The sequence below is a fragment of the Schistocerca gregaria genome, chromosome 2 (assembly GCF_023897955.1).
Source record: "Schistocerca gregaria isolate iqSchGreg1 chromosome 2, iqSchGreg1.2, whole genome shotgun sequence".
Lineage (NCBI taxonomy): Eukaryota > Metazoa > Arthropoda > Insecta > Orthoptera > Acrididae > Schistocerca > Schistocerca gregaria.
This window is the reverse complement of record NC_064921.1, coordinates 595,306,871-595,331,791: the sequence shown is the minus strand read 5'-3', so window position 1 is coordinate 595,331,791 and position 24,921 is coordinate 595,306,871. Positions and strand designations below refer to the sequence as shown.

Genomic DNA, 24,921 nt, shown 5'->3' with positions numbered 1-24,921 from the left:
TTAGAAATGTGGAAAGATAACAAAACTTTTAGATGGAGTGGAAGTGCAGTGAATAATTTTTGGGTAGGTTTGGCGCATCGTTCAAATGGCTCTGAGCACTATGGGACTTAACTTCTGAGGTCATAAGTCCTTTAGAACTTAGAACTACTTAAACCTAACTAACCTAAGGACATCACACACATCCATGCCCGAGGCAGGATTCGAACCTGCGACGTAGCGGTCGCGCGGTTCCAGACTAAAGCGCCTAGAACCGCTCAGTCACACCGGCCGGCTTTAGTGCATGTACAGGATAGGTGGCCACTATGTTTGAAGTTAAGTATAGAGGGTGCCAGCGTGGAGCCAGGACTGCTATCACATAACTACTTTACGCGTTAGTTGACCACGCCATGTGCGGTGCTGGAAAGAGATAGGAGATTCGTCAAAAATGGAAACGTAGTCATAAACATGAGTTTGCTCTGAACTATAGAGAGTGATCACTTACGGCAACAAAGAGAGAGAGACTCCATATTTCTGCTCAGTTTGCTGGCTCAGCGATGTGCAACGTGATTCTTGTTACATAGATTATTTTGTTCAATTAACATGTTTGTAAACAATTCCTTTTGCTCATTTAAAGGGCGAATATTTAACTTTCATCACTCGTTTGTGCGAAGAACAACGAGATAAACCGTTTTCCACGAAACGAATTGCCCTCCAGCCCTCTCGTAACAGACTGAGAATATATTCGATTGATCAAAAAATGGCCATTGGGTTAATGTGTGACGCTGGAGCGCTATTTCACCACCCTGCTGGCAAGGATTGCAAACAAGGGGCATGTCGACACCAGACACATTTTCGCCTTTGAATCTTTCTGTCTCGAATAGAATTGTCTTCAGTGTTGAGACCTATTGCTTCAAATTGAGTCTCGATGACCAGCAAAAGCATGTCTGGAGATGTTCCAATGTAAGAGGGATACCAATTTGATTATCACCTACTATTTAGCCCCTCAACAGGAGTCATCATCTGGGGTGCCACTTCAATTCATAGCAAAATCTTTTCGTTGTCATCTGCGGCACCCTTACAGTAGTATGGTATGTTGACGATATTCTACACCCTGCCTTCACGGCAAGCTGTGCTGGGTGAACGTTTCAGGATGATAATGTCGACCCACACACAGCGAGAGTTTCTACTGCTTGTCCTCGTGCTTTAGCAGACCCTACTCGGGCCAGCAAGGTCGTTCTGATTGAGAATGTTTAGAGCATTATGGCAGTAGTGTAAGAAAGCCACAAAAAGCCCAGATAATTTATTCAAAATGGCGGTGGTATCCCCAGCCCTCCCATGAAGTTAAAAAAAATGGTTCAAATGGCTCTGAGCACTATGGGACTTAACATCTTAGGTCATCAGTCTCCTAGAACTTAGAACTACTTAAACCTAACTAACCTAAGGACATCACACACATCCATGCCCGAGGCAGGATTCGAACCTGCGACCGTAGCAGTCCCGCGGTTCCGAACTGCATCGCCTAGAACCGCATGACCACAGCGGCCGGCTCCCATGAAGTCACCCACCCCCTCCATTCCCTAGAAATGTCAGGAAATGTTGGTGGGGATATGTCAATTGGCCTGCCTCCACCAACCTAACTTCTCCCTTCCCCTTCCCCATCGTCCCTCTTCCCCCACCCCATCTATGATGCACACCTGGAAATGGTCAATTCTGCTAACATAACTTCTGGTGGATTAAACTAGCTCAGTCAGTCCCTGTTAGTCAAGGTGAACACATACGCCTCTGAGTTAGGTTACTAGACGTAGCACAACTGAGATATAAATAAATAAACATAGTACCCTGCCTTACATCCTCATGGAATTACAGTTTCCAGACATATTCCACGTCTTGAAACAGTTCTTGAGAGCTAATGGAAACCTCATTGTACACTTCAAATAAGACAATTTCAATTTAAAGCACATTTACCAAGCACATGTAGGAACTGACACATCTTTAATCAGTTTGTAATGATATGTGGAGTATTGCTGGAATTGCACACAGTGTGGGTTCCTAGTTATTGTTAAAACACGAAAAGTAAATAACGGTTGATAGACACGAAACTTCCAAGAGTTTCTATATGTACAGCTCTGCAAAGAGCTGAATACATCAGTATACACTGCACATTGACAAGTTTGGGTGTATGCAGTGAGCTCCTTGCGAGGGTTTGGTATACAGAAAGAGAGAATTGGCATATACATAGATGGTAAAATTTCTGCCCCTCGACCATAAAGTTAAGAAGATAGAGACAAATATGCAGACTTTTCTCAGACTGACCAATGCATTAGTTGCTAGATATATTCCACTTGAATAGAAGATCGTAGATTGCTTCTGTAAATCTTGATAAAATATGAAAGAAAGTACATGAGTTTACTGAAAAAATTTGATAGAATTCGAAAGAACGTATGTAAGGTGCACCCTGCACAGAGGCTCACTTAGTTTACAGCGAGATGTCGATCAAGCGTAAGGTCATCAAGGCATGGAAGGCTGTTCGAGAGATGTTACAGCTGCTAAGGTTAGGATGTTTGGATCGAGAGCAGACACTGTGAGAAACCTTTACCGGTTACTGCATCTCTCAGAGAACTCTCAGCGACATTACATAACTATGACGATGTTGCTGCTTTCATTAACCGCCACAGCGATAGTAGTATAGACAAAATATTTGGTGTCAGTGGTGAAAAACAATATATGTTTGGTACACAGACTCTATGTTTAAAAGAAAAACAATACAGATAGGCGATAGGGTATTTCGAATGTTTAGGAATTTTCCTATATACCACACAAACTGTAAGTTATTTATCCAAATAACTGGAGATGTATAGTGAAATACTACAATAGAGCAGTGTGTATAGGAAAGCGAGAAACTGCTACAGTGCGACATACAGAACGATTATAAAACCTACAACAGTTGCTCGATATGCATTGGTGATGGTGTTGACATCCACATAAAAAACTCAGCAATTGACCTCCAAAGTATATATATTATGATGATCCCAATGATCTAATAGACTGACAATGACTACTCATGGCATCAGCTGCTGCTGATAATATCGCTCATTCGAATGAGGTTGTTTCAGTAATTTCAGACCTTAGGGAGAAAGGTATAATCGAATAAGTATGGACACAGTAGTTCAAGAACTATACTATCCAAGATGCAAAGCAAACCCCTGTGGACATTTTATAATTAATGTTTTGGATGCCTTACGGTACACTGATCTTGTAGATGTGAGGGAGTATTCATGTGCAAATAATGGATTCAAATATATTTTAATGGTCATTGATACCAACTTTAAATTTGCTTGGCCATTATCGGTTAGAACAAAATCTGTGAGAGATGTTGCACGGGTGTTTAAGCGATTGCTGCAGACAGGGAAGAATCAGTGTCCAAAGATCTCATTTTAGCTCATAAAGCAAGAGCAATACATGCGAGAAAGAGTATTGGTATACGGCAATGCACTGCTGCATTTGAAGTTGATAAAACAGTGCGAGGCAAAATTAAGTTGAGCATGGACTTGAATTTAAAGCAAGTTATGAATGCCGCACGTCATGCACTGAAGAAGGGGAAGAGGAAGATATTGACGAAGAAGAATAATAAGAAGATTGTTTCAAAAACTGTATCCAGGCTGCGGTGTATTCAGCTAAAAGTACTATGAAGCACAACGGAACGGTTATAGCACACAGGGTTCTACTAATACCGAAAACATCATGTGGTATTATCCCCTTCTTCACTACCGCTCTCGCAGGTCCCTCAGCAGTGGGTTCACTGGCTGGAGGTGCTACAGGTATCGCCGGAATAGTAAAGAACGTACGGAACTCCCAGTAGCAGCTGAAACAGTCAAGGAGACATAACAGTATGATAGAAACAGCAGCCATCAGAAAAGGACTGTGCCTGAAACCATGCAAGAAAGGACAAGGTCTCTTCATAAATAAGAAAAGGCCCCTCAGTCATCCTTCCAGAGTGCTTAAAAATACAGTTTTGCACAAGTTGTTAGGAAAAAATTCAGCATTCCAAAATTGTGCGGTGTGATCATGCGGGATATATTAACAAAGACTGTGTGTAAATCCAGAGAATGTCGAATTGTGAATTTAGACGTTACTGGGGGACCTGGAACCCACTGGGTGGCGTATGTTAAGAAAAACACAAATAACATCCACTGTTTCAACTCATTTAGGGACCTGCAACTACCAGAAGAGTTACAACGGTACTTCACTGGCACAACTGTGTTCTACCGTTTTCGTCGCTACCGAGAGTTTAATACTTACAGCTGTGGACGTTGTGCGTTATGTTCCTCCTGATGTTTACGAAGAAGCATGTGAACGTTATACGTTATGTTCCTCCTGATGTTTACGAAGAAGCATATCTAAGGAGGTGCGTTAAACATCCATCGTCAGGTGAGGTTCATATGCAAAGCATTTATTCTGACGTTAAAAGACAAATTGTCAGTATTGCATGCGGCTTACTTCCCACCTATTGATTTCAATGAAGAGTGGAGTATTTCACTGATTGGATCGGAGTGTTACAACAGTATTCCGAACATTGGGGAGGTTAACAATAAACATCTGGAACTAATGGCAGAAAAGAAATTGCGGAAATAGAACCTGGAGCGTATGATATTGATTTAAATGAAATTTTCAAATGATCTGCAAAAGGAATTCTGCTATGTGCAAACATCTATACCTCTGAATATGAAATAAAGACATCGAATGCAACGATTAACTTTAACCGGAGAAGCTCAGTAAGACAACTACTAGGTTTCATAAACGGACAGGTTTTGAAGAAGGATCCTAATAAATTTTACAGATCTGGTCAGCCAGTGGATATATTACCTGTCAGTACAATTCGTGTTGGGTGTAACACTGCAACAAACTTCTACCTCTATAACAGGCTGATTCATACAAGCTACAGATTCTTCCCAACCGTTGGAACTGTGTATAAGGTTGTCAAGACCCCAACCAACGCTGTGTACCTTCCAATAACAGTTCAGACACTGGACTATGTGGAGTTGCATATTGTTGAACAGGATGATCAGCTCATTGACTTTCGTGGTGAGGAATTCATTGTACGACCACATCTGTGGCGGGACTGGCAGTCACCTCGAACGTGCAGATACCGTCAACTAGATTCTCAGCGTCCATGAAGACAGTATGGGCACAAGATGCACGCAACTCACAGTGTGGCACTTTGCAATGGAACAGAAGGTGATAACACATGTGAATTATGACTTTCTTAAATCAGTAGATCTGAAACCTCGCAATGACATCGTTCAAGGTAACTAACCCCACGGAATATGATGAGAGTATTATACGCCAGGAATCCTTCTCACATAGACTTTATACTTCAGCCATATTTAACAATAACAATGAAATTAGGTTTGTCACACAACACCAAGACACTTCAGCGACCCCATCCAAGAGTTTCTTATATCTGTATGGAACATTTATGGATAGTACTGCTACGGCAGCATCAAAGCTTACACATAATGCCTTGCATTCGTGTTTCATGATATACTATATGAACTTTTTTGAGTCCTGATTGACTGTACACGCAATGTAGGCATAGTATCGACTCTTGCTCTGCATCGGATTTGAATGATTTAGGGAAAGCAGGGTGGTTCATAGACGAGGTACTGTGTAGAACAGCGGAAGAGTACAGATTTACTATTTTATACCTCTAAAACTTCTTATAGAATACTTTGAAGACAGGCAGCGAATTATTATTATGAAAGTTAAGCGGGAACATATTTTGGTAGAGAGTGCAATGGATAGCAACTCATACATTCAAGGTGTTGACGAGGAGAACGAGATCGTCATCAGTAAAATAATATCGAAAATGCCACACATCACTTTGTCCAAAGAGCAGCGTTTGAAGCTTTTAAAAGTTCTGATTCCAGATGTATTTCTGCCGTTATGTTTTAGTTCGTGGGAGCTTTTCGAGTATCTAGTGCTACACATGACGAGGAGACAAACGTGTGCCATTAAAACCTAGGCTCAATTGGACACGCCAGATTCATCATAATTACGTTTCAGACCAACAGAAGAAGTAATACAGCAAATGTTGCCACCAAATTTGACAACTGCTGTTAAACTAGTGCCAGAGTCTACCTCAACTCAGATATCTAACCATATGATAATTTACGCGTGCAAAGGAATGAATATCTATACAGTCGAAAATTTGATGTGTATGCAAAGTTCCGTACTTCGTACTGTGAAGATGATGGGCGACTCTTCAGCCCATGAAAATTCAATGAGCTGGTGCCAATCATTATAATAGACTGCTTGAAACAGCATGAGATAGTTAAATCAGCACCTATAGATGTGTGAATTGATTTTGAATCTTTGGCAATTATCCGTCAACCAACTCCAGTTCAACAGAACCTTGTGATTAATTAGTGCCCGCTCACTGGTGTTGTGCAGCAGGCTGCATAAATCAACAAGTGCATTTAATAATGACGCCTCAAGGTGTGAACATTATTGCAGACATTCAGCGCTTCTATGATAATAAATATAAACAGTTCATATTTAAAGACATTGCATTCATAGCATATTCAGATGCTGCTGTTATAATAGGGATATTCTCAGCAAGCACTGCAATGCAAGACCTTTCAAGGATGAAAAGTGTGGTAAAAAAAGGAAGAGAGCGAAATGGTTAACACACTTATACCATGGAGTTAACTGGGATTATCCTGGTGTACGTACACTACAAAGACATGGTGACATCACTTTGATTATTCGACCATGCAGATACCGTCCTCCATGTCAAGGCTAAGAGAAGATGACATGGATGCACCGAATATTCAAGTTTTCTGCTATTCAAAACCAGTAATTCTATGGATGTTCTGCTTTCCACCAACTCTATGAAATTAGTGTTGTGTCTACTCTTGAAAATTCAAATTTACTTTTAAGTCGGATAAGGAATAAATACATAATCTTTTAGCTCAAAATCTGTGTAATGCTTTTTACACTTACGTAGCACATAACTTTAGTCATATATTGCTCCTATGGTTCTCCTCAAGCACAGGAGATGTAATTTTAGACAAGATTGCTATATGTGTTTGAAAGCAGACATGATCATGTGCCACATGCTCCCATACTAAAATATGTACTGCACAGTTTGCATATTCCCAAGCAAAACCATGACACGTATTTTGTTATTCTCCATATCAAACTTGACAGCACTCATATTCAACAGGAAACTAATGTCATTTATGTGATATGATGTGCACGTCCTTATTATATACATACAGTGGAGTGGGGATAAGTTTTGTGTAAACATTAACAAAGACGTATGTAACGAATTATTTTGTTTATTCGATTATCAAAGATACAATCTGGTTAATGTAGAAAAACAAACAGGTAAATTTTGTGATTCTCTTACGCTTTTTTATAGTTAGTATGAACAGTCAGCCAGAGATACTTCTAGAAAGACAAACAGGAACATTTTTCGTGATTCTGCTATGATTCTGTTACTCCTTTTGTAATGTGATCGGACAGTCAAGCAGACGTACTTTTAGAAAAAACAGACAGGTATATTTCTGTTAATCTGTTACTTTTTTTTACAATGAGTTTGAACAGTCAAGCAGAAGTACCTTCTCCCTTACACTACTACTATTAGAAATATAAGTTTAGGTCACAGTCCAAAAAATTTCGAGAAATGTGACAATATATTTTTTTTACAATAGACTATGTATCAATTCACAACTGTAGTGCTAGGCGTATCCAGCAGGATAATACAATATTTTTCTTAAAATGGAATATGCATCCATTTACAATTGTAGTACTAGGAGATTTATCCAGGAGGATGATATAATACTGACATTGGACACACAATAATGGCACTCGACTGTGGGAAAAAAGAATACTGAACCTAATCTGACTGAGATGACCAGTAGCAGGTGAAACTTCGTACAACAGTTTTCTTCTATATACAAAAAAAAAAAAAAAAAAAAAAAAAAAAAACTATTTGCTGAGCACAAATGGTGTGCATGAAAACTATTTACAGGACACACATCGTGTACATTAAAACTTATTGACATGGCATATACGGTGTGGTGGAGCACCATGAACACCAAGTTCGAGCTTCAGCTCACCAAAAAGTGATAAGGCTCACTGATACAACCACAAACAAGCACACAACGAGGATGAGTAGGATAGGTGGCAGACTTATATAGACTCAATCCCGCCACCACTACTCCTACTGGACAAACCAGTTGGAGTGCAGCATTCAAACCTGTGGATGAATGCAGGCCTGAACACACTGGAGTCTTTGTGCCTCCAACAGCCAGGCAAGTTGGTAAAGGCTTTGTCCAGCAGACTGTAGCTTGGAAACATCAAGCCAGTTTGAATGGACAACTAATCAGACTAGATTGATTGAAGTTCCGTAGAACGTGTCCTGACGTCAAAATATTTAGTGGAATTGCGTAGAAGTGTCGCTGGGCCGTCTCCTGGGAAACATTTACAAGGAATTTCGTGACCTGGGACTTCTTGTAAACAGCGAAAATTTATGGCAGCAATATCGCTTTGCAGGTGCGCCACCTCCAGGGAAATATTTACAAGGGATTTGTGACATGGAAAGCACTGAAATTTATGGCTGAAGCAAAGTTATTGTTGTGCAAGTGCGCAGCCTCCTGGGAGCATTTCTCAGGCTTCTAGGGAACCTCTCAATATTTATGAATGAAACAAAGGTATTGTCATGCAGCATCTCGTCTCTTAAGGACAGCGAGAGACACCTGCAACCATTTGCAACCCACACAAAAAGTTTAGTAACCTGCCGCCAACATTTTTTGTCTTAGAAACTGCCTCCAGCTCACTGTGTGTCACACCTGGCCAGAGGCCCTTGGGAGGAGTGAACTGTATTGCTGAACTGCACTGATGGTAAAAGGCTCCAAAGGACAGCTATACGGTACAAAGACGTCACATCTACCTGCATGTGGTGGGCCACCACTAGCGACGAGCAGAGCACTGGCTGGGGGAGCCAAAGGAAGCCCTGTACTCATCCTTCCCTGGCCCCCCTTCGCTGACAGTCACGGTCTAAACAAAGGGGACCACACTGGCCGTGGCAGGTGAGTGGGTGGGTGGAGGCAGGCCACCCTGAACAAAGACCACTGCGTCAGTTGACTTGAAGGCTTTGGATAACATGGACACCAGCCTGCCACTTCCAGAATATTGAGTAGAGATTTAGGGTGCATTTACAGTTCTTGTGATGTTTTTATTACGTGTATTTAGTTGATTTACACAATGTATTTCGAAACATCCTGTATGTGAAGAAAGATCATTCATTGATTTTGACATTCAGGAGCCACTGTTAAATGTTGGATGTTTCTGAGAAGATCATATTGTCTCTCATTTAACGAGGACAAACATCTACCAGCACGTGTCGAAATTCGACAGTAGCAACATCATGGCCTGATGAGGCTGCTATTTAGTATTCCTTGATATTGCTGCCCATGTTGGTCGAGATCCCATGGCAGTCAGGCGAACAAGGAATCGATGGGCTCTGAACAGAGCTGCAAAACTACCATAGCACACTGTAGGCTACCCTAGACTATTATACTACCCTAGTTTTCCTTGTAGCTTTGGTCCGTTAAGGACATACCCACATTACCTGTGTATTACGGATGTTGCATACCTATCGGTCGTACCGCTATAATGATCGTTTTCTTTGTGTATGCGTTCAGTGTTCTAATACATTCCCCTAAAAACTGAAAATCATTAACTGTCTAGAAACTGAGTGGAGATACATAAAGCGCCAGGCAACCTACATAACAGTTTTGCCCTATATAGTTATCTTCTTGGCTCTTATTTAAAAATCAACAGTATAGATAGCAAAACTGAATTTGTCAATATTTAATTCAGGTTTTATCGAGAATTGTTGGTCTGACAGTTGGTGAGACAGTGGAATTTCGTACTAAAAACGTACAGAAAGCAGTACAGATTTATCATATACAGCTAGAAAACGCAATTTCCTCAGAAGACAGTGAAATAGAAGAACCTCAACACAAGATTATGTCAAATAGCTCATCAATACTTAATCGATTTTATTTCAAACATTTTTTGTGTTCATAAACAAGTTTCGTATCTACCAATAATAACAGGAAACTTTTGCCTTTGATGATGATGAAGAGCATTCTATTGAGAACAAAATAATAACAATAGATATATACATATTTTTATGTTTGTGTAAGGGTCGGTATGGTATCATCGCTACATGTCCGACGCCTTTGAATGCCGCGTGCAACTACTCGCCACTCAAGTGCCGTCCTCTGCCCACTGTCATGAGGGTTGGCCGGAACCAGTTACGGAGAGAACGGTTGCATCCAGGGAGCGAGACGGAAGAGCGGAGCCCTGGACTGCACCAACGTGCTACACGACGTGTTCCGGACAGAAGATGCCTTTGGTCGGTACCGGTGACACCGTGGATAGTACCGATCATTAACCTTTTCGAGTTATAGTGAACTGTGGTGATTGGAACGGTCGTCGCCCAGGGGTCTGAATACCGGATGTGTTGTATGTGGCTCAGCTGTGGCATGTATTTAAGTAAGAGAACTCTGCGGGAAGAGGTCATATTACTCATTTGTACTGTATTCAGATGGTTATTTTTGTGCCCCTTCCAGAGACAAGTTCTGTTAGTTGTGTTTTCTTTTGTAACTGTTTGGATTGAGCAAAGATAGACGAATGAGGAACTGCAGTAATTTTGATAGGATGAGAGTATGGGTTATATTCACTTCTGACTGTAAAGTTTTTCTTTGCCAAGGTACCACATTAAATTAAATTAGCGTTTCATTGTAAAGTTTTTTGACATGTTGTTGTAAATCAGTTTTTTCGTGTTGTTCTTAAAAGTTTGGCTTTAAGAGTATCAGTAAATTTTACTGGATGGTTATTTACAACAAAATTATGCTTAGATGTGTTGTGTTACGCCTACCCCCTCACTCCCAGTTCTTCCACTTAATTCTCAGCCACAGCATGTAAACTGTTCTTGCATCAAAGGTAATTGCTTTGGTTACATAACAGTGCAGAAGTTAGCGATAAACTAATTTTTATTACCTATAAAATGTATTTCATATTCTGTAAGGATATAAAATACGCTGTGGACTAAGACTGAATGATGTGCGACTCTAACTGTGTGCAAAACAAACAAGCAAACTAATGAAAAAAATAAACAGAAGTTGTCGGTTCCCAATATCTCTCTTAAACTTTCATTTAAGTTTCAAAAAATGGTTCAAATGGCTCTGAGCACTGTGGGACTTACCTTCTGAGGTCATCAGTCCCCTAGAACTCAGAGCTAATTAAACCTAACTAACCTAAGGACATCACACACATCCATGCCCTAGGCAGTATTCGAACCTGCGACAGTAGCAGTCGCACGGTTCCTGACTGAAGCGCCTAGAAACGCTCGGCCACCAGGGCTGGCATTTATATTTCTTTCCCTACCAATGCTATCGGTGATCCAACCAATTATTACATCATCTATGTAGTGTACCGTAACTACCGAACCGTAGCCTTCACAGAGCTTATTTCCAGTTCTGAAGGGCCATAGAGCCATGCTGGATCTCAGCAGTCCCACGCGACAGGCACCATACAGGGCAGATATCGTTCAGTCCGCCGTGCAGGCTCGTACAGTTACGTCACTTTGCCTGAATCAGGAAAAGGGCCTGTTCGCAGCAAGAGAAGCATAGAGGCAGACAGAGTGGCGAATTTTAGAGTACCAGGATGGTGATCAGTGTAGCGGCTTCCCTTGACACGCCAGCAGAAGAGACGCACAGACAGCGTTCGCTCAGTAGCTACACGGAACAATGCCATGGCAACATGTCTTTTCATGAGAGTCCCGGTGATGAACAGAGATTCGAGGTGTCCGTCCCCATGTGTAGAGGCTTGGAGCACGACGAACGCTGCACTTTTCATTGTGCTATGGGTTCAAAACTCAGTGTTGGCAGTGCTGCCCTACGTCGACACAGAGGGCGCCAGATTCTCGCCATCGTCAGCACGCTCTCTAGGTCTTCTATCCACTGAAAACGTAATGTAGTGGGTTGCCATGAGTCTGGTACTGCAACACTCGCCAGCCGATACGACTGATGGACTCTGCCGTAGTGAGTTAACATGCGTGTACCATGGATCATAGTTGAAACTATAGGTAGATGGAACGCGTCAGATTCGCAATTACAGTCATTGCATGGCTGGAAAAATGTCAAGCCGACAATTAACTTGAGATCTTAGCCTTTTCTTTCATATACCCAATCTCTCTCTCTCTCTCTCTCTCTCTCTCTCTCTCTCTCTCTCTCTCTCATACACTCACACACCCACACACCCACACACACACACCCACACACACGCACACACACACTATTTGAACACTACAGTTGAAGCAGCATGGAATCACGTACCTTCCACCTGTCGTTCAAGCTGAGTTTCACTCGATGCCCACCCAGGTTAAAACTGTCATTTCTACGTGACGTGGAAATTTCTTGAACTAAATTTCATACCCATTAATCCCCAAAACCTCCTAAAAATTTGATCATGTATTTCTTCTACTACCCAGTGGAAGATGCTCCCGTCGGAGTACAAAACAGGCGGATGGACTCCTCTGCAAAAGACTGGCAGAAAAGTGGGGAACCAGCGCCTTCTTCAGTCCTCATTCGGCCTTCCTCGCCAAAAATTTTGGCATGTGAAGATATTCGTGGTCTTTTAAAACAGAACATTCTAAATCTTTTTACACAGTCTCTCCTTGTAGCTTAGCCCTCATACTCAGCATCTGCCTCTCGCTGACATTAAATATATCTTTCTCCTCCCACTGATTTACACTAGATCCCAGTTCTTTACCACTGCCAGCATACCTCGGCACCTCAAACGTTCTGGGGGAAGGGTCAGCTTATTTTTCCCCTGTGCCCACATTTTAAAATTTCGGTCAAAGGTGCACCTTTCCCTATTCTTGCGTGTTAAACTTCGCCAGTCTGGGAGGTCCAGGCCCCTCAAACATATATACGGTCTCCATTCATGGGTGTTTTTCATTTCCAATGTCTCCTCTCTCTTTGGCTCCCAGTGCTTGTATCTCCATTCATCTCTCCCATGTATTGTCACTCTCACTAATCGTCAATCTCTCCTCTCTCTTTGACTTTCTCCGTTACATTTCCACTGCCACTTTCTCTCTCAACCATCACTGTCTCTTCTCTCTTCTACAGTCACTGTCTCTCTGCTGCTCTCTTTCTGCACAAAAAAGCGCGAATATGTTCCCATGCCAACATTTATGACGAGAAGTGAGGAATAAGGATCAAGGGAACAGGTTCCCCACTTTCTCTGAGTCTTTTTCGTGTTCCGACAAGAGCATTTCTTCGCTGGATTCCTTCTTTTCGCTTACACAGCAGGTTGTGATGGGTATTAAAAACCAATTCTATAGGCCAGTGAAGTTTTGACAGTTCATATACTTCGACACAGTTATATAGTTCGGCACATATTAACAAGAAATAAGTACACGTAATATAAGGTTAACACAAATGGTGTGCTTTACACTTTTTGTGGCTCGTTTGCAACTAATCGAAAGCGCTCGGCGTATGATTTGTATTTTAGAAATGTAAAAATGGCATTAGAAATATTTTACTGGATTTGCAGTCTTTCTGGTTCTCAATAATTGTTCTTTTCAAGCATATAAAGACCCTTCGTAGCTAATGTTTGGTCACTGCCGTTTGTTACTTTGGGTATATTTTAGACGTGAAGTGACCATTACAGAGACAGCGTGCCATAAAGTTTTGTTAGTAAAACAATACTGACTAAAAATATTCTTTCATGACCACAGAACCCAAGCGATGACCCTAGAACCTATTCTACTTGTTCAGTACGTCAATTAAGTTTACATTTAAGCCTCAGACCGGATAGTAGGTGCAAATTTTAACTGCAAGAGTACGGTAACTTTGCACTTGTGGATCTCGGTAATGGATAAAGATGTCGAAGAAATTTTCAAGGTTCCCCGACAATATCATGTTAAGAATTCATGGTAATAATTCCGATGATTTATCATGAATAGAAATTATAAAAGTGACCATCTGCACAACTGGTACTTTTCATACCCAAAAATCATGGTTTCTCGGGGTTTCTCAGAGACCGCCCATGAACGAATGGTATTTTATAATCCGCCTAAAGTACATCCCAGGTCACAACTAATCCTAAGGAAACGACCGCTCTTCGCAGTTTTCCTGGGCTGGAGGTAGTGTGTAACATTGAAATTTTGACCCTGTACTGTGGGATTGCTACAGTACGCACTTTCTTCAGAAAGGTGCACAGGTGGTCTCATATGTGTGATCAGTAGAACACGACATACGCCCCCCTGAGAAATCGGATTTTCACGCGGGGTTTGATACTGAACTGCCGGCTGGTGTGGGCGAGCGATTCTAGGCGCTTGAGTCCGCATCCGCACTGCTGCTACGGTCGCAGGTTCGAATCCTGCCTCGGGCATGGATGTGTGTGTTGTCGTTAGGTTAGTTAGGTTTAAGTAGTTCTAAGTCGAGGGAACTGATGACCTCAGATGTTAAGTCCCATAGTGCTTAGAGCCATTTGAACCATTTGGTACTGAACACTATCGTGCACGGACCAATACTACATGTTCAGCAACATTAACATGTCCACCCGTCAGAGGCCTGCATAAATACCTTTTCCAGCGCGGGCCGCTGAGAGAAGTGCAGGGAGAGAGTCAGTGAGGTACTGAAAGGTACCTACAGGGATGTTTAGCAGCGCTGATTCCAGTGCCGTAACCATCTGTGCTAGGTTTCTCCGTTGAATTTTCATGGCGCGAACAGCCCAATCGATTTGGTCCCGTAGATTGTCGATTCGGTTTTAATCTGGAGAGTTTGGTGGCCAGGGGAGCACGGTCAACTCATCCTTCTGCTCTTGGAATCATGCACGTACACTGCGAGCTGTGTGACACGCTGCGTTGTCCTACTGGTAGATGTCATCGTGCTGAGGAAAAGCACACTGCGTGTAGGGGTAGACACAGTCCTCGTTCATCCACTGTGCCTTCTAGAATGACGAGGTCAGCTTGGAAATGTCACTAAAACATTCGGTAGACGGCAATGCTCCCTCCTCCTGCATGGACCCTTCCAGTGATAGTTACATAGTGTTTGTTTTCTAACGTTTGACGCTGTACACGCTAACGGCCTCTGATGGAGCATAAAACATGATTGATCTGAAAAGCTTGGATGTGTAGTTGCGGCATTCGTTTGCAACTTGCAGCTTCCGTCGCCTATCAGCAGCAGTTACCATGGACACATGAACCAGGCGCCGTCTGTGGAGGCCCACAGCCGCAACTTTTACTGGGCTTTCGTTGAGGAGACACCGTCGGAAGTCCCTTGGTTCATCTGGGCGGCCAGTTGCTCAACAGCTGCACTTTTCGTTCGGCCGTACACATCTCCACAGCCTTCGTTCACACCTGTCTCTATGGCCCATGGTGCACAGTAGCCTAGGCGCCCTTTTGCCATGTATGGTATATTTTAACCATGGTGTCACATGAACAGTTTACAAACTTAGCCGTTTCGGAAATGCTTCCACCCTTGGCCCGAAAGCCAATGAGCATGCCTATTTGGGTATCAAACAAATCGCCCCATTTCCGCATTAAGAAACGACTGCACTGTTTCCCGCATCCCAGCGACACTCCAGTTGCTACCATCTTCCATTCGTGAATGGTTATAGCACGTTGATCTGGAACATAGGTGGTGGTTACATTAATGTAACTGGACCTTGCATATGCGCACAAAAAGTTAAATTTCGTTATTTGGTAGCTTTCCTAGTGTTTCAATTTCATTGTACATTTTATTTTTGTAATATTGCTTGTTCCTTCTGGTTATACTTTCGATAGTTCTCCATTACAGTTTCGCGGTCAAAAATCCGTTTCTGGGCGTAAACCGCGTTTTCAGTCAGTGACTCGATGCCTGAAAATCGACATGGAACTGGCTGAAGTCCAAATGGTCCAAATGGCTCTAAGCACTATGGGACTTAACATCTGATGTCATCAGTCCCCTCGACTTAAAACTACTTAAACCTAACTATCCTAAGGACATCACACACATCCATGCCCGAGGCAGGATTCGAACCTGCGACCGTAGCAGTCTGGCGTTTCCGGACTGAAGCGCCTAGAACCGCTCGGAAACCGCGGCCGACCTGGCTGAACTCATTCACATGTTCCATGTGTAGTTCTTTCCTGACGTGACCTTCCATTTTGGTATCAATTATTTTTGTCTTTACCGTGGTGATTACGTGATATGTAGTTTATGTCTGTAGTTAATGTTGATACATTTTTGATGAAGTGCTACTTAGTGCAAAGTTGATTCTGTGTCGCTGTTCAGTATCTGTTAACCCCCTTTCTCAGGTGGAATGATTAGTCTTTCAACTAGTGATTTAAGATACTGTTTGCCCTAATTCATGAACATTTCCCATATCTTTCTCTGGATTACTTTCAGGTCTGCTTTTGTCCAAGCAGTGAGGTCAAAAGTAGAAATCACTATGGGACTGCATATGCGTTAATGGCGCAGATGATAGTTCTTTCATATGATTTAGATTTGCATACTCATGAAATTCTGCTGAAATTTGTGCTCATGATGGGTTGTTTTATTGTTTCATGCGTCAGCCTTATTCATAAGAAGGATTACATAGTTGTAGGTGTCCTAATAATTCATAGGTTTATTTTTCTTTCCACATTTCATATCCAGTACCCTGGGTCTTGCCTTTCCTTGCACTCGTTCTCCTGCATTTTATGCAGGCAACATGACATACTTATTTTCTTTGAAAAATGTTTCTACTGGTTGTAGGTAGTGGGTCATCTTTGCTCATTTTGGACATGTGGTTTAATGTTATCCATGTCTGTGTGATAATTTAATATAGAGCTTAACCCGTTACTAGTTTTGACTGTCTTTATCATAGCCTGTACATTTTCTTGTGTTTTCCCTTATTCTTGTGATACGTTTTTTGAGTCTTTTGGTGTTATTTTCCTTGCTGAACAGGTATTCGCGACCAATGTTTTCCCTCAAATTTACTGTATCATTATTGAGACGTCTTTCCCACGGCGACATTAAGTCTGAATGAATACGCTGTCTGTGTACTCACATTATCTTCCCACCAGTTCAATCACGGCTGAAACGGCTTGAGCTTAGATAACTCTCTCAATGTCACTAAAGCTATGTGCATCTTGCGATAGGAAATGTGGCAACGTTGAGCTTTTTAAAATATGAATAACGGATGGAAGTTTCCTGTAGTTGTTTTGCTTGGGATTCGTGGTCTCTGTGTGGGAGAAATTCCTCCATATAGCATGCCCACTGTGTTAAATACGTTGCTCTGTTTCTACATTATTCATTATCTGATGCCCCTAGGCTACGCTGTTTCTGCTTTTCTATATATCATTACTCGGTATTCATGTTGGTCTGGTGTGGTATTCAAATATGTTTCATGGGTGATTTGCATTTGTAATTCGAGCAACGCGTACGCTGCTATATTCATTGTTGGTACTTCTTAATACGGCAGCATGCCACTTATCAGCTTCTCTGTTGTAGGAAAACAGTATACAGTGTGTTAATTTAACGTAAAATAGTATCTTATCTAGAAGAATAATATAAAGTACGTATTTATAAAACAGTAACCGAAGACTGTTGCTCGTTTATTAACTGTAATGCTGGTTCTATTTACCAGAAGATACTTATATTTGCTCTGATCTTCCTATGACATTCGTTATTGGTTGTTACATATATTACATTTTAATTGTCAACGCTCTAACAGAAATTTAATTTTGTAATGTTACGGAAAGCTTAAAGGAATGAGTTCTTAGCCCACAGTGGTCATTCAACCCTTTAATTTGCTGCTGAATGTAAAATGGTCACGAATAGTCACCACAGCGCTTTGTATTCTGTGTGTTCAGCAAATTACCATATGTTGCCTACAGCTGCTGGTTACTGGTTTACTCTTATGAGAGGTCCACCCCGTTTTCTGGAACCTTGTGTGATTCGGTCCTGGACCTGTTTCGCCACTGATACTTCACATTACCTCAGGGCACAACAACGACTGACGGCTTGCCTTCGGTTTTATTTCTCGAATACCATAAGGTCAAAGCTGGCCAAAGCATGGTTGCTTGCTTGCTTCACACGTTTGTACCACACTGAGCCTTCTGGCTGTCTGGCTGTGAGCATTCCTATTAAAGGGTAGACAAAATGGCGCTCTGGTAGCTACGGTACTGCACTATCTGTTGACAGACGACTGTGAAACCATTTTCAGCACATCTTCTATACCCTGGTGGTAGACACAGATGGTGCCGTGGTAGCTATGCTACTGCGTTATTTGTTGACGGACGGCGTTGAAACCATTATCAGCACATCTACTAATCCCACGTGGTATACGCCGTCATCGGATCACACTCGACGTCGTCTTTCCAGATTTACTAATTTTTTTTTCCGGCAGTGTATTATAAAAATTGTGAGGGATCCACTTGTACGTGGTGCTCGATTTTGTAATATAAATAATGAAAAATTACCTGAAACGATTGTAGTATGTAGAAGAGATTGTGTTTTCGACACCCACTGAACCAAAAATGTTGCCTGAGTGGCAGAATCGATCATAAGTAGGGCCGCTCGGTGCGCACTAGCAGTTGCCGTTGCACTCTTTCGTAGGTACGATGTAAAACTTAAAGCTGATGGCCATCTGTGAGAATTCAGTTGTTGGTCTATGGACGCAGCATAATACAGTTTTTATAAAATGAAGTGATAAATGATACTGTAACTTAGAGGTGAAGCAACTGGAACAAATTTGAAAGGTAATGAAATTTTGTATATTTAGTTTTGAGTACGCAGCAAAGCAAGTGGCCTTTGCTAATTTTTACAGTGCTTACCCTTGAATGTAGAACCCAAGTGTTTTCCATCAGATTTAATGTATAGGTTGATTAGGTATAACCGATTTGTAATATTTTGTGTGTTTTATAATCCTGATGCAGAAAAGTTAAAGTTTGGAATATATTTTGTCAAACGATGTCAGACTTTTTGTCATGTAACGATTCTAGTGTTTTTAATTACGACGGTAATTGAGAATTGTAGAACAGTTGGGAAGTTCACCGATTTGGAAAATAATGTAAAATGGTTCATATCAGATTTTGTGAAGGACAAAATTTATTTTCAATACAATTTTAAAACTGAAGCATTTGGTCTTAGGATATCCCCTTTCAGTACCTCATATTCTTCCATGTCGTGTTTATTTAAATACAGTGAATATTTTTTTAAAGAAGTCATTTTTCAATCAGAATCAGAAAAGTATTAATGTGCCAGAATCATAAAAAATATTATTCTTTGTAACAGCGTTACACAGCGCTGAAGAAATGTCCAGTATTTTCACTGAACATTTTCAAGGTTATTCAGTTATCAACCAATCTATTGATATTATTCGTATGAAGTTATTTCACGGCCGGCATTGCACTTCGCCGTGCCAAGATTGAATATTTTCTATGCCTACTGTGGAGAGAACAGAATACCAAGATTACATCCGTTGCGACTCTAGAGCTAAGGAAAATTTCTTTGGTTTTTTATTTCCACAGGGAACTTTGTCAGTTTTTTGTACAGGGCCATAGAACTCGGTGCTTACGAGATTGAGTAAATTTCAGAGGGATTGATTTAATTATCAAAATTATGTAGGGTTTTGCAGATTAAGTCATTTGGTCAACAACACATCACACAGCAAATTTGCATTACACAAACATTGCGCATTTCACTTTCATTGACAAACAAAAACACCAACACATTTTTAAAGAACGTTACAAAATGTATGTTTTTTATGCATCACATCTCCTCCTAAACCTCTGGATAATATTCAACCAAACTTGATGTACATATCACTTATCTTTTTGAAAGAACTACTGAGACGATAAGAGGCACCAAACTCTCAAACAGGTGCGAATGGTGGGTGAAAAAGACGCGTACCTCATGAAGAGCAAATAGCTAGACTATATTCATCCAATATTTGGGAATGAGGGTACTTAGTGACTTGTAACAAACTGTGCACATAATTGCACACACCCTTACAAGACATATTCTCACTGACACCCGCAGCAAAAAAATGAAAGAAAAAATGTTTATCGCTTACTGTTTTCACTGTTGGTGCAGTAAAACTGCCGCATGGGGCTCGACGTTTTAATTTATTACATCTTTATTACTAACTCTTTTCATAGCACATGTTGCACACAGTATTCGCATATACTACTCAATTTACGTGCCAAAAAATCTCATTGTAAGAGACAGAGTTCTGGAGTTACGATGTCATAAACATTCAGCTGCGTGAAAACAAAACTGCAGGGCGAAATTCGCTAGAGATACTGGTGAAATATGTCTACAAACATGTTTGAAGACGTTAAATATAGGCGGCATGCATGTGACAGGTGCGTACGCTGGCAAAGTCGCGACTGAAAAGCTCCTGAACCGACATCAGCCAAACTTGGTACATATATTATTTACTATATGGAAAGAAATACTGTGGGGCTTAGAACAGGAAATTTGAGTGGGAACGATAATATGGCGATAGAGAAAGAAAGAGGGACAAAGAGATGAGGAGGAGGAGGAGGAGGAGAAGATGGACAGAGAGAGAGAAGAGCGGAGTAGATGGTCATAGAGAGTGGGGGGGGGGGGGGGGAGGAGAGATGGTTAGAGATAGGGGGAAGGAGGAGGTGGGCTGTTAAGAGACTGGAATGAATGAATACCCGGGCAACGCCGGGAACTCAGCTAGTAGTATATAAAACACTACCATTGTTTGCTGTTACATCACAAGAAGACACAGCAAAATCTTACGAACAGAATATAATTACGCCCAATAATGTACGTTAAAATACCTCGTTCATTTTCCTCTTCAGGTTTCTTCCGCGGTACACCAGTATTCCGGCCATCACTCCCAAAAGGTAGGGAGTTGCTCTGTTGTGCGACGCTACGTACAGCTTCTGGAATACTTTGGTCTCGCGGAAGTTCTTCAGCACGCTAGAAAGAAAAGGCACGTGATTCACAGTCGCCTCTACTGTGACATTCGTTCTGCTTGATGTAAATCCAATGCAGTTATTTATTTATAGATTACTGAGTTACACTATAATCGTTACGTATGCAGTAACACTAGCTTGCTATTCCCGGAACCCTGTTTGGTTGAGCATGTAAATTTATTACTTTTCTTTACTCCTATTGCACGTTTTGCTGATGACATCATACCATTAGCCTGCAGCGCAGACAAACAATAGTAACGAATGGAACAAGTCAGTAGACCTAGTTTACAAGTAAGGCTGAAAATCTGTTACGACAAGATTAAATCAATGTATATTGAGAACAATATTGTAAAACTTGAAAATAAAATCATAAAACCAATCAACGATTTGCGTATTTGGGTTGAATGAAGACAAGAACGGGACATTTAGCGAACTAAATACACAGAAGAATAAAAATGACGTGAACTGCTTTGGGTACACTAAATGAGACTTTTCAAACCAAAGCTTTCGATATGTGTCTTACTTGTTTTCACCTGTAGACGTGAAGTATGGTCTCTCAATTCAAAATCTGAGGCTCTGCCAACGAGCAATGGAGGGATGTGTGTTGGTTGGTTGGTTTGGGGGAGGGGACCAAACAGCTAGGCCATCGGTCCCATCGGATTAGGACAAGGTGGGGAAGGAAGCCGCTGTGTCCTTTCAAAGGAAACATCCCGGCATTTGCCTGAAGCGACTTAGGGCAATCACGACAAACCTAAATCAGGTTGGCTGGACGCGGGTTTGAACCGTCGTCCTCCCGAATGCTCCTGTGTGATAACTGTGCCACCTCGTTCGGAGTGGATAGCACACTGGACACGCATTCGGGAGGACGACGGTTGAACCCCGCGTCCGGACATCCTGATTTAGGTTTCCCGTGATTTCCCTAAATCGCTCCAGGCAAATGCCGGGATGGTTCCTTTGAAAGGACACGGCCGACTTCCTTCCACGTCCTTGCCTAATCGGATGAGACCGATGACCTCGCGGTTTGGTCTCCTTCCCCAAACAACCCCAACCTCGTTCGGTGGATGAGTGTTGCAAAGTAGTAGTAGAGACAGGAAAACAAATAAATGTACCAGCAAACAGACTAGAAACATAATAACAAGCTTAATGTAAATACACTTGAGGTTGGCGCAACATGTAGCCAGGCGGATGAATGGTAGGTGGACAAAGGTTGTTCGCTGCATTCCAGGAGACAAGAGAAGACCGAAACGAAGAGCTAAGGAGTTGTGGCTAGAAGGCGTTTGAGAAGATGCAGGAGACTTTATTACGCGGAAAAGTCTAGAGGAGGCCTTTACCAACCTTGGATGTCCAACTGTTGACGGTAGTGATAATATTTTTCAATAAGTGACGTACCATGGGCATGGATTTTTTCTTTTCCCCGCTCAAAGGGGAATACTGTAGTATCACATTAGGCATTAGAAAACTAACTACATTAACGCTATTGGAATCGGTTTTTGCAAAATTTTAAAAATGCGTATTTATTTAACCAGTTTTTCGTCTTCTTTGAGTGATCAGTCCTCTAAAAGGTTCGATCCGAGCCGCCACGAATTCCTCACTTGATCCGATCATTTCAGTCCACAGTGTCATTTACACCCTATGTCCTCAACTATTTGTTGTATTATTTCAATCTCTGTCTTCTCCTGCAGTTTTTACTGTCTACAGTACCGTAGAACATCTAATTCATACAAGTTATTCCCAGATGTGTTAAAAGGTGTCCTATCATCCTGTCCTCTCTACTTCTCAATGTTTTTCATAGGTTTTTTTTCGGCTATTCTGACGAGAACCTCCTCATTCCTTATCTTAGCAGTTCACGTAATTTTCAACATCCTTCTATGGCAACACATCTTAGACTCTTCGATTCTCTTCTATACCGGTTGTCCCGTAGTCCACGATTCACTAACACACATGCCGTGCTCCAAAAGTATATTCTCAGAAATTTCTTCCTCACATTAAGCCCTATGTTTGATACCAGCAAATTTTGCTTGGCCAGAAATAACCTCTTTACCGACGCTAGTCTGATTTTTATATCCTCTTTGCTTTATTCATCTTCTGTTATTTTATTTTCAAGCCGGCAGAAGTCCTTAACTTCATATACTTTGTAGTCACCAACTTTGATGTTAAGTTTATCACTAATTTCATCTCATCTATTCCATTGCACTTTTGTCTTTCTACGGTTTACTCTAATTCCATATTCTTGTCTATTTATAGACTGCTTTTTCCATGTGTCAGGTCCTGTAATTTTTCTTCGATTTCAATGAGCGTAGGAATGCCATCAGCCAGTCTTATTATTGATAACCTTTTGCCTTGAATTTTGATCCCACTCTTGGAATTTTTTTAAGTTCCATCATTGTTTCTTCGATTTATAGATTGAACAGTAGGGCTGAAAAACTGCGTTGCTGTTGGAACCAATTTTAATCCGAGCACTTCTTTCTTGATTTTCCATTCTTATAGTTCCCCCTTGATTCTCGTATGTACTGTATATTATCTGTATTTCCCTACAGCTTACTGCTATTTTCCCCCAATTTCAAACATCTTGCACCATTTGACATTGTCGAACGCTTTTTCATGGTCGACATATTCTATGACGTGTCTTGATTATTCTTAAGTCTTTCTTCTATTATTAGGTGCAACATCATCACTAGTTCTGTGGGACTTCAACGTTCCAAGGATAAAAGCTGATCGTCATCTGACAGCTTCTCAACGTACTTATCCATTCTTCTATATATTACTCGCGTTAGCAACTTGGATGTCTGTGAAATTAAAATGATCACACGATAACTGTCGCTCGTACAGTATCTGCCGAAGCTATGTTCGGGATTATCTAGGTAATATTTTTTCGGCAAGTCCGATGTTACGGCTTCATTCTTATAGATCCTACATGCCTACCTAAATAGCCAGTCGTTTGTTTGCCACTTCCCCAAGTCGAAATACAATCTTCTAACGTGTGTTATCTACCGCTTCTGCCTACAGTGATGGCACACATTCCAAAGCCTTATCGAATTCTGACTCTAGAACTGGATCCCCTATCGACTCCCATTCCTTCTGTCATGTCATCAGACAGTACATCTACATCTATATGGATACTCTGCAACTCACATTTAAGTGCCTGGCTGAGTGTTCATCGAACCACTTTCATAATTCTCTAGCATTCCAATCTCGTGTAGCGCGCGGAAGGAGCGAACACCTATATCTTTCCGTACGAGCTCTGATTTCCCTTATTTTATCATGGTGATCGTTTCTTCCTATGTACGTCGGTGGGAAAAAAATATTTTCGCATTCGTAGGAGAAAGCTGGTGATTGGAATTTCGTATGAAGAATCCGCCTCAACGAAAAACGCCTTTGTTTTAATGACGTCCACCCCAATCCTCTATCATTTCAGGGACACTCTCTTCCATATTTCGTTATAATGCAAAACGTGCTGCCTTTCTTTCAACTTTTTCGATGTACTCCGTCAATCCTATCTGGTAAGGATCCCAAACCGCGCAACAGTATTCTAAAAGTGGACGGACAAGCGCGGTGTAGGCAGTCTCCTTAGTATATCTGTTACATTTTCTAACTGTCCTGCCAATAAAACGCAGTCTTTGATTAGCCTGCAACACAACATTTTCTACGTGTTCCTTCCCATTTAAGTTGTTCGTAATTGTAGTTCCTAGGTATTAGTTGAATATATGGCTTTTAGATTTGACTGATTTATCATGTATCCTTAGTTTAACTGATTCACTTTAGCACTCATGTGAATAACCTCACACTTTTCGTTATTTAGGGTCAACTGCCAATCTTCGTACCATCCAGAAATCCTTTTTAAATCGCTTTGCAGTTTGTTTTGATCTTCTGATGACTTTATTAGTCGATAAACGACAGCGTCATTTGCAAACAACCGAAGACGGCTGCTTAATTGTCTCCAA

At 41.4% G+C, this 24,921-nt stretch overlaps 1 protein-coding gene across 1 annotated transcript in view; it reads right to left on the bottom strand.

Annotated features, from left to right (window-relative positions):
* Window positions 1–24,921, bottom strand: part of LOC126336250 (nose resistant to fluoxetine protein 6-like) — a 304,641-nt gene that overhangs the window by 25,836 nt on the left and 253,884 nt on the right. Inside the window, exon 10 of the mRNA XM_049999743.1 lies at window positions 20,843–20,984. Coding sequence (XP_049855700.1) covers window positions 20,843–20,984 — 142 coding nt within the window. The remainder of the gene's footprint in view (window positions 1–20,842; window positions 20,985–24,921) is intronic.